The sequence below is a fragment of the Labrus mixtus genome, chromosome 10 (assembly GCF_963584025.1).
Source record: "Labrus mixtus chromosome 10, fLabMix1.1, whole genome shotgun sequence".
NCBI lineage: Eukaryota > Metazoa > Chordata > Actinopteri > Labriformes > Labridae > Labrus > Labrus mixtus.
Window position 1 is genome coordinate 19,882,079 of NC_083621.1, and position 10,822 is coordinate 19,892,900.

Sequence of the window (10,822 nt, forward strand, 5' to 3'; positions counted from 1 at the left end):
GGCAACAAAAAAGGAAGTCCTAGACATTAAACAGGTAGAAAACAGCGGAGGACGGAGGGAGAGGTTACATTTTCATGGAGGGAGGCATTAGCATAAGCTTTTTGGATGTTGATAGTTTGGAAAGAAAAAAAGAATGAGAAGGTTTAAAGAGGGTGAGAAGGAAGACAGTAAATATGTGTGTTTGTCTTTTGAAGGAGATTTACCTGAAAGAGTGTTCAAGTAGCTGCTGTTTGCAGAGGAACACAGACATGTGTCGAAATTGAAATAATAACCGTCATGATGACTGTAAGATTGAAAAAGAAAATGCATCATGTCTTCACCTTAAAGGTTAACATTTAACAGGAGCAGCGAGATGTTCAGAGCGATTAAGGAAGGCAAACTAAACAAAATAAAAACTGAACAGTGACGATCATATGCAGAAGCAGTACAAAGAACTGTTGAAGAGCAGAGAAAACCTGAAACCAATAACAGTCTCTGTGTGGTTAAAAAAGCTTTCTAGTGTTTATCTCACCTGTGATGAACTGAGCAGCTGACATTTGAGGAAAATTAGAAAGAATGAAACATTATTGGATGCTGCAAAAATATTTTTGGACATTGTGGACATCACTCGAGAGGAGCTGGATAACAATCTAAGGGAAGGACTGATGTGAACTCAGACAAGTGTGTCTTGGTTGTTTCACGGTGAAGGATTTGAAAGGGAACACTTTGTGCAGACTGTGTTTATTTATTTTTTTTGCACTGAGTAAAGCTAATAATGTCCAATAGGTGGCGGCAATGACTCCACAGAAGAAGACGTGGGTCCGCCGTGTTGAAACTACAATGTTCAGAAAATGGACTACAAAAAGCGCATCTAAAAAACTTTCCCCTGTGCCTTCTTACCGGTGAAATAATCCAAATCACCACAAGGTCGGGATTGAAATAAAAGCAATATAGACCACCATGCTACAAGTAAGAAAAGTGAAACCATCAGCTTCCTGTCCACTCAGAAATCAACATCAACATAAATATGATTGTATGAAATGAATTGTTACATTTATGTAAGATATAACCTACACATAATGTTTTAAGCATACAAATGTACAACTGCACAAAACATTCTTAAGTGAATGAAATATGTTGAATAAAACATCATCTGGATAAAAATGTCTCTTGTCTTTTATCCCTTACTTCAGTGGTTCCCAAAGTGGGGGTCGCGGCCCACTGGGGGGTCGCGGAACACTGTTAGGGGGGTCGCGAGATTCCTTTCAAAAACATATAAAAATGGAAAATGATTTAAAATTGTATATTTCACCCATTAATTTGAAAATACAGGAGGTAAAAAAAAGTAGTTTCTTACAATAAATTACAAAAATAATATGATGGTGTTTGGGCTATTGTTTGCTGTTTTAATGCCAGTGTTTTGACCTAGTGCGTCAAATGTGGGGTCCCAAGTATCTATCACCGTCATAATGGGGGTCACAAGCTGAAAAGTTTGGGAACCCCTGCCTTACATGATCTGTGTCACTTTACGATCATCGTTAATGTTCGTGATTGTTGCGCAAACTATGAACTTCCGCAAAAATAAATCGTTCCGTGTGTTCCTTCTCGGTTACTTGAGAACAAATTAAATATATATATATTTTTAACAAAAGTTTAAGAATGTTAGGCTATATAATAATAAAAAAAGCGAACATTCGTATTGCCATTAGCTGTCGACTTTTGTAGTGCTCTTTTTAAAATAACATTATTATACCAAAAAAATAAACGATGCAACATAATACTCGACAAATGAGCTGACAAGCATCATGCATGTGTGGCGCATTGACAAAAATAAAAAAGATACAAAACCACTTACTAAATATTAATCTAACCACTGATTCCAGACGGTCAAACTGAAAAGGGATGCTGGGACGCTGTTGCTATGACAACACAAAAAGTGAGCAAGACTAGCATCCTTCGAAACAGCAGCGATATCCCTGTAGTTGAATCACAGACCAAAGGAGTTTCTGGTTTTATTTAGTTGAAATTATCAGATTGAAAAAGATGATTCCACCAGCCGAATCTCTCCTCAAATACGATCATCCAGTTTTGATCAGGAAAAGCACTGACAGAAAATCACCAAAGGTAAGTTTAGTAACGCCAGCCAAGTTTAACCCACGTTTAGTGGTCAAAGTTATTATTAAGATAATAATAAGTTTAGATATACCTGCTATAATGGCTGCTGTTTATATGTTTTTTACCAACATCTTTCAATCCCCAAAGCTTTTTAAAGTTATTAAATGATGATGAATATACTGTATCATGTATTTCAGGCAAAGAAAGTTGATTCATTGTGTAACATGAAATACTTTTCACAACAAAGTGAGTCCACAGCAGGTGGGGGAACAGTCTACCCCTGTTCCACCACCTCCAAAATCCAAACCCACCTCTACTGACACCACCAAGCAGGAAGACGAGGAGATCCTAAACGCCATCCTTCCACCCAGGTACAGTTGCATCCATCTACAGTGTGTCATTCATTAAGTTCAATCCACTCAGTTTATCTAAACTTCTGTTATTGCAGGGAATGGACTGAGGGAACCCAGCTGTGGGTGCAGAAAGTGTCCAGTGCACCTTGTACAAGAACAGATGTTATTCACCTGGAGGAGCTGTTGGACACAAAGCTGTACCAAAGGCAGGCCAGACAGACAGGAATCTGCCCTGTCCGCAGGGAGCTCTATCCTCAGTGCTTTGGTGAGAAGGAGGCTCTGATATTTGTGATCACTGAGGCGATTTGTGTTGACAAGGATTGAGAATCAAAGAACAAGAATTTGAACCATTTTTTTTGTGTACACATGGCTTAAATTTCATTGCCATACAGCTTTCCTCTGAAGCGTTTTGTATACCACTGAAAGCACATTTTACTCCTCAAATATGTTCCTGTTGCATTTACTCATTTTCTGTTTCTTTAAGATGAGCTCCTCAGACAGGTGACCATCATCTGTGCTGAGAGCGGCCTGCTGCTCTCGCGGGTCAGAGATGAGATTCAAATGACTATTCCTGTCTACCAGACTCTGTATGAAAACAGTGTGGCCTTTGGTATGAGGAAAGCCCTTCAGTCAGAGCAGGGAAAGGTTGACATGGAGAAAAAAGTAAGGACATTCACTTTTTTGTTGTGTTTAGCAACAATAGATAGCATACAAATGTGAAATGTTTGCCAATATTGGCATCCATCGATAGAGAATATACAGTATTTGCCACTGAAGGAATAACTATCGAATGCTATTTGGTTTAGTATCCAGCAGAGGGCAGCATTCCTCTAAAATAATGTTTGGTCTTAACATCACTGATCCTGCACTTTAATAAACTTCAAACACCTAGATTACTGATCTTGACGATGAGAAACTGGAGCTGAAAAAGCAACTGAACGAACTCAAGTCTCAACGTGATGCCATTGAAAAATGAGAAACTGAAAGGCGACAGATTGAAGAAAGGAAGCACGTGGAAGAGATCCAGTTCCTCAAGAGAAGCAACCTGCAGCTCAAGGTGACGTTTCAAAGCTTCATACCACAGAAATATATCTTCCCCCTGCACTTGTTCCTGTAGTGGATGTGGTTATGATGTTAATATTCTTATTTTGTTTTCCTCTTTAGACCCAACTGGAATTGATCCTCACACCAAAGAAGTAACACCACCATCAATAACAGAGTGGCCATTTGACTGCACACAATGTGACATTTGTCTTGTTTCTAAATTCCACACAGTGTAATCAGAAAGAGTTTCATTTATTCCAACAGCATGACATGACAAGTACAGCTCAAGTACTGTACACATCTCTTGAACATCAAGAGAGCATCACACGTGTTTATGATGAATGAAAAGTCATTCAAACACAGTTCTTGGTTGAGGGGGAGAAAAAGTTGAGAAGGCAGTTTTTGTTCCGAGAGCGACACGCGGTCAGGACTTGATAAAACCCTTTATACACACCTGTTATAAGTTCACCGTCTTTCAACAACTTGATTCCATTAATATGTCATTTTTTGGGCTAATTTAAATAAAAGAATCATTACATGTTGCCTTGACTGTCATATTTGTCAATAGTGTAATGAAAAATGCACTCCAGGTACCATTTCTAAGTAGATTTACTGTTCTTGAGTAATTCGTTTTTCTCCTCCACTCTGACAGGGTTCTCCCAAGTTAAGGAATTACATCTAGGGGTGTTTAAAAAGACTCTTATAAAAACCTGATAATAACTGTTGATAGAACTTCACAGAAAGTTAAATCAAAGCTGAATCCTCTTCTTTTTTTTTATTGGTATCCTGATAAGTTGTTGAATTTTTCATGCAATAATATCAGTCAGTCTCTCAAAATGTGGGAATTCAGATCTTCTGGTAAAATTAATAATACTGCAAATAAAATAATTCAGAGGTTTTTGGACCATTGTTTAGATATGTTTCGTTGTATTTGAATTTTAACAAGCAGAAAATAAAAAAATATAAACCAGTAGATTAATTAACCAAAAAAATCATTGATAATAAACCTATACCCTTAGATCCAGTTCAACAGTTAACAGTTAAATGACAAATGGTTATCAAAATGATATTAAAGTATATAAATGAAAGGCTTTTTTTTTTTTTAAATCAAGCAATACTTTTATTTGACTGGTAATAAGTACTCTAACTGAGTTGACATTTGTAATGGGCTCTTATCTGTACTTAACTTAAAGGATCTCAAATCTCATCCAACAGGGGTGCTAGCTTGTTTTTACAAATGTCCTCTGTAAACACGTTGATTTAAACTGATACTTCCACAAACTTTTGAAACACTTTGGCTCCTATTTGTAAGACTGTTTTTCTTACATTATGTAAATGTCTGTCCGAGCTGTTCAAGATGCTTGAATGGTTTAAGATGGTGGAGAAGTTGACAGGGACTTTCCCCACTCCAGGAATATTCCCTAATGAGTTGTCGGTATCTTAAAAACACCCTGGGGGGGGAACATGCTTTACTGCAGTGTTGCCAGATCTCGCGAGAGAAACAAGCAACCAGCTCTATGGAAACAAGCCCAAAACAAGCAACCTGGCTCCTCAAATAAATAAAATGAAGCCAAACAGGTGACCTAACCTACCACATAGTTTAAAAGAGAGTTCACCAGATCAGGCGGGCGGGCTAACCAAAGAAACGGGGTTGTGGACGGATCCTGGAAAAGGACAAACTATGGCTTTATTGTGGAGAGTTGGGAGAGAATCAGTAGGGGTTCATACAGGGAGCAAAGCCCAAACAAGCAACTGCACTTTAGAAAACAAGCCCAAAAACCCACAACCCGCGACTGACGATATTTGCAAGCGACTTTACAGAAAAACAAGCCCAAAGTCGCTTATAACAAGCGGACCTGGCAACACTGTTCGTGAACGGTCGGATGCGCGACTCGCTTTGAATGTTGAGGCCGCAAGGAATTGTGGGGCGGCATATCTCGTCTCCTTTCGTAAAGGATGGTCCAGTGTATCCTATGCTAAAGGAGGTTATAAAGGAAGCATTGACCCACCTTTCCTTAGATTTTAGAGAATTCAAACGGCTCTTATCATGGCCGCCACTTAAATGCTTCCGGGTCATTTCACTCAGTTAGGAACCTTCCTAAGCAAAAATGACGCAAATTGAATTGAATTGAATTGAATTCCCCAATTTTAAACAAAAGCCCCTTTACTACATCACATAAGAGAGAATACGTAGGAGTTATTCTTTTTGTTTGGACTCAGAATTCTGGTGTTTATGCCCTCAAATGCACTGATTTCTGATTACGTCCTCCTTAATGTTTTTCCCTAAAATCTAGCAGTACTTTGAAGGGGATTCTGTTGGTAATCGACGCAGGTTTGGTCGAGAGCTTTCACCATCAAGTAACGCCAGCACCTGCTGAATTCAACAGCCAGTCTCGACATCTGTCTCTCATGTAGACTGCTGCCTCCTCCTCCCCTCCAGGCTCCCTCCATCCCGGCCTGACTCCTCCTCTTCCTCTTCTTCTTCTTTCTCACCTGCTGCTTTTTGTTTCCCTCTGAGGAATCCAGAATGTCACTCCTCCTTTTCTGCTCTCCCTTCCTCCTCTTTGTCGCCTCCTTTCACCAACACATGTATTATCTCTACTACTTTTTTTTTTGGTCATTTTCTTTTTTTTGTTTTTCACGCTGAACTTGAATTTATTAAGAAGCTAACCGAAACACGCAGACACATGAGAAAAACAAAAGGTAAATACTACTTGAATTGGGGGTTAAAAAAACCCAGAGGTTAGGTTTTTTTTTGTTGCGTTCTCTCTCCCTGTTTCTTAAAGGAACGTGTACTTTACTGCTTGGGCAATCCTGTGTATTGCTGCCACCGTTGTATCTAGCGATGGATCTGTCTTATCTTTTTATTCTATCAGGTCAAGAGCTGAACTGTAGTGGTTTCATTTGAGTAAAAATGTTGGCTTGTAATATGTGGATTCACGGATGTGTCTGAATGGAGCATGAATCAAACCATGTATCAAATCCTGTTGAGGCTTCTACTACCGATGCACTTCATTTGTCATCATGTTTAAAATGAACTCGCCTGCCGATGAGAGAACTAAATTAAAAGTGATTTACTGTTTTAAAACTCTGGTCTGTTTGATATTGTTACTTTGACTATTATTTTAAAATGTGTACCATCAGAAATCCACCATACATGTGATCGTATAAGGAACATTTGTCTCCATAAAGACATCTGCAGAATACTTGTTGGAGAATTGCACCAAGCAGGTAACGTCTCAAATAAATGAATACTTCTAATGAATGAAGGTCATGCCTTCATAGCATTCATTATGAAAGAATGGTCCAGGCTGGGAGAGGAAAAACGGGTTAGAATAAAATATTTGTATAGTTGAAAAATCTGTGCTCGGTGTCCCCTACTTGTTCACAGGTCCAACAAACCGCAAAAATTAAATACTCCACTATTTATGTGATGGTCTAAGGAATGTAAGCTCCGCCTCCATCAGTTGGAAACCTGTAGAATACATGTTGGGGAATTATCCCTAGCAGGATGATCCAGTTCACCAGGTGATTGCAATTAATAATTAATTAAAAATCAATTAATTTCTCACTTTCCTCTCAGGGCCTTTGCAGAGCTAAGCTCCCCTTATATTAAAGTTGTTGTTTGTTTGTTTGAAATATGAATTATTGATAACAAGAACATAGAGTTGCAAACTTGTTTTTTTTCTCTGAACTCATTTTAAAATTGTGTTTGTCAGAGTGAGTGACTCAAGTATATTTTTTATGTTTGTGTGTGTTAGTGCATAGTGGGTACAGGCTGTGAGTGTGTAAAACTGCACAGGTTTCTTCATGCATTCACTCAGGACTCTGATTTCCTCTCCTCCACTGACGTCTCTTGAACTGAGGATGAACTGAAAATGAGAGGAGGACAGAGCCTGGAGCCTGCTGCAGGTTTTACAGTGTTATTTACAGTTTATATGTTCATCTTATAAACAGTTATAAGAATCACAACAAACACTTTTTCAATCATACTCGGTTACATGCTCTGGGGGGCTGAGTGTTTGTTGTTGTGTTTTCCTGTTTTCTACCCCCCCCCCTTCTCTCTCTCTCCCTCTCTCTCTCCTTTGCTCTCCAGGTGCTGCTCCTCCGTCTCTGCGTCTATGAACTCACCTGCTGCAGCTCTCCAATCAGGGCCGACAGCATAAAAAGCAGGAGAGAGGAGCCAGTGGGTCATGCAGTGATCGTGTGTGGAAGCCAGAGCTGAGATTCATTCTTCAGTGGTCAAAAAGGGTGTTGTTAGACGTGGCGTTTAAGTGGTTCTTTTTGTTGATTGTGAGTTTGTGTTAGCGTTAAATTTATCAAAGGTTTGTCTTTTGTTTTTAGTTATTTTTTGATAGGAGCTTATTTTCATTTCATTTGTGAACCTTCTTTAAGTTGTTCATAAATAATTCCCCATCTTTTTTCTCCATTCCCAGTTTTCATTCTTTGATTGTTGTTTCCCCTCATCCCAAAGTAATCGAGGGACGTTACATACTGTAAGAAAAAGCGAATTAACTACAAGCTAAAATATTGCAAATTAACAACATAGCGTATGTGCTTTTAGCTGTTACACTGTTACACAGGAAAATCAACTGATGTGGCGTGAGAAAGAATACCATCTACCAGTGTTTTTTTTTGTTGTTTATTTTTAAGTGTATTTCTTAAGTCTCTTTGGTAAAGAAAAAGGGTTGAGGGGATCCTGCTGCAAACACATTTAGAGAAGGTCAAGATTGATTTCATTAGGAACTTGTTAGCCCATAATAAGACTCCTGAAGTCATGACAGAAACATTTCCATATCTTATCACTCCATATCACTATTTCTTGAACTGAGTACACGTTTTATGGTTTTTTCAGAGTTTTGTGTCAAACCTCTAATTCAATGTTCTTCTTGTCTGATTGCATCTAGTAACGTGTTTAGTAGTATCCTCTTACCACCAGACATACACAGTTCTGATATACCCCATTAACACAGCATAGATTCAGCCTGTGTCCTATATCTGCATCAGGAGAACTTAATTTAAAATAAACTCTACATTTGATAAGAAGTTGGACTGCATGGCCTCAAAACACTTAAATTACCTTATGGAGCATAAGGCTTAAAAATAACAATACATATGAACACTTTGACTTTGTTCTGCTTACACAGTTGATACTCAGCAAACACAGTATACATAGACTGTACAATACTCTACAGAAATACAACTAGAAAGAAGGTTTATAATTGATTAAAATTTTTTATTGAAGTATTTACCAAATTATTTTTAATTAAGTTCTTTTCTAATTTATTTGGGTGGGATAAACCGGAGCGCCCGGAGAAAACCCACACAGACACAGTGGGAACATGTGACGTCCTGACACAAAGAAACCTGCTGGCTTCTGTTTGTCAGGACTTCACATGTTTCACTGTGCTGCCCTGCAGCCTGTTACAGCCTGTGGGAGCTGGGGAGGGTGGAGTTGGGGTGGTTGGTGGGTGCTGAGAGTGTCACTGCTGGTCCTGCATCTGCCCCCTGAGATGTTTGTGTTTGCGACGGTGTTCTGGAGTGATGTTCTTTTTAAACCTCCTCCACACAGAGATTTCCTCCGTCTCAGCTGTTGTCTGGACCACATCTGGAGCGTCACCCTTGATGTTTACCTGGGTGTTGTTAACCTGGGTGTTGTTAACCTGGGTGCTGTTTACCTGGGTGCTGTTTACCTGGGTGTTGTTAACCTGGGTGTTGTTAACCTGGGTGTTGTTAACCTGGGTGCTGTTTACCTGGGTGTTGTTAACCTGGGTGTTGTTAACCTGGGTGTTGTTAACCTGGGTGCTGTTTACCTGGGTGTTGTTAACCTGGGTGTTGTTAACCTGGGTGTTGTTAACCTGGGTGTTGTTAACCTTGGTGTTTTCCTTTTGGAGGGAGGTCTCAGTGTTACACTTAACTGTCTGTTGCTCCAGCTGCATTTGGAGCACCTCCACCTCCTTCTGCAACACCTGACTTGTCTCCTCCTTAACGTTCAGTTTGAGGATCAGCTCGTCCCAGAGCCTTGTTCTAGCTTGGAGCTGACTTGTTAAGCTCTCCAGCTGCTTTTGAAGCACCTCCACCTCCTTCTGCAACATCTGACTGGTCTCCTCCTTAACGTTCAGTTTTTCGATCAGCTGTTCACAGCAGATTGTTCTAGCTTGGAGCTGACTTGTTAAGCTCTCCAGCTGCTCACGGTTTGACTTGTCTTTGCTGGAGGCCTCTTCCTTAAGAATCTTCTTCTCCTGCTTCAGGGATTTATTCTGAACCATAAGCCTGTCCACCAGCTTCTTATACCGGTCAACTGCCTCTGAAAGCTCATACCTGACTCCCATATATTTTTTCTGGTAGGAGTCAGATTTCAACATTTCAGCCTGCAGGTATTTGTCTTGAGATGCAACAAGATCGAGGAGCTCTTGCATTAGGCCAACATTTGAGTCCTCTTCTGTTGCTCTGGAGGATGGACTCAGACTTTTTGTCTCTTCTTTGACCTCCTCAGGAGTTTCCTCGACAGAGTCTTCAGTGTAATCTTCATCATAGGAATCCATGTCCTCCTCTGGAGTGAAGGCAGATGCACTTGGCTCCCACATATACAACTCCAGCTGTTTTTGGAGCTCCTCCATCTTCTTTTGCATCGCCCGACTAGCCTCCTCCTGAGCCTCCAGTTTTAAGGCTAGATCAAGGCTGCTGCTGGTCTTTTCCTGCAGCTGATCCATTAAGGCCTCCACCTGCGCGGCGGTAGTGATTTCTTTGCTGATGGCCTGATCCTGCATGGCCTTCATTTCCTTCTTCAGGGCGTTGTTTTCAGCTCTCAGTGTTTCATCCAACTTTGGACCTCCTGAGGCTCTCTCCTGGAGCTTTTTATTTTGAGCTTCAATCACACCTATGAGCTCCTCTTTTGTTTTGCAGGAATAATATTTCATGTCCAGTACAGTGAAGGATGGATTCAGGTGTTTCAGCTGTTCTTTTAACATCCTGATATCCTTTTCACACTCAACTCTGGTGTTATGCTCCGCCGTCCAGAATTGTCGTAACCCCTGTATCCTGTTATGGTTGACGGCATTGATGTGCTCCACTGCTTGCCTCATCCCTCTCTCCTGTTTTAGATGGTAGGTTGCATCGCCCAGGCGAGCCCTGAGATCATTTTCCACCTGCCATCTGGGAGGGGGTGGGCGTCTCGCAGGGGGCCCCTGGTAGGGGTACTGGTGCTGCCCGTAACCTCCCCCCACCCTTTGAGGATGAGGATTAGCTTGTGTCTTGGTCGGGACCTCTCTTTGCTGGTTTTGCCCCTGGTCTTCCTCCACCCTTTGAGAGGGAGTATTATCTTGTGGCTC

General features: G+C 40.5%; 1 protein-coding gene across 1 annotated transcript; it reads left to right on the forward strand.

Moving 5' to 3' along the window:
* The first annotated feature begins 2,022 nt into the window (after positions 1-2,022).
* LOC132981528 (axonemal dynein light intermediate polypeptide 1-like) lies at positions 2,023-3,915 on the forward strand. The gene is made up of 6 exons (XM_061047469.1): positions 2,023-2,151; positions 2,368-2,465; positions 2,543-2,712; positions 2,932-3,110; positions 3,340-3,504; positions 3,612-3,915. Exons 1-5 carry the CDS (start codon positions 2,023-2,025, stop codon positions 3,421-3,423), a joined length of 660 nt encoding a protein of 219 aa, XP_060903452.1. The 3' UTR covers positions 3,424-3,504; positions 3,612-3,915.
* Positions 3,916-10,822: the final 6,907 nt, after the last annotated feature.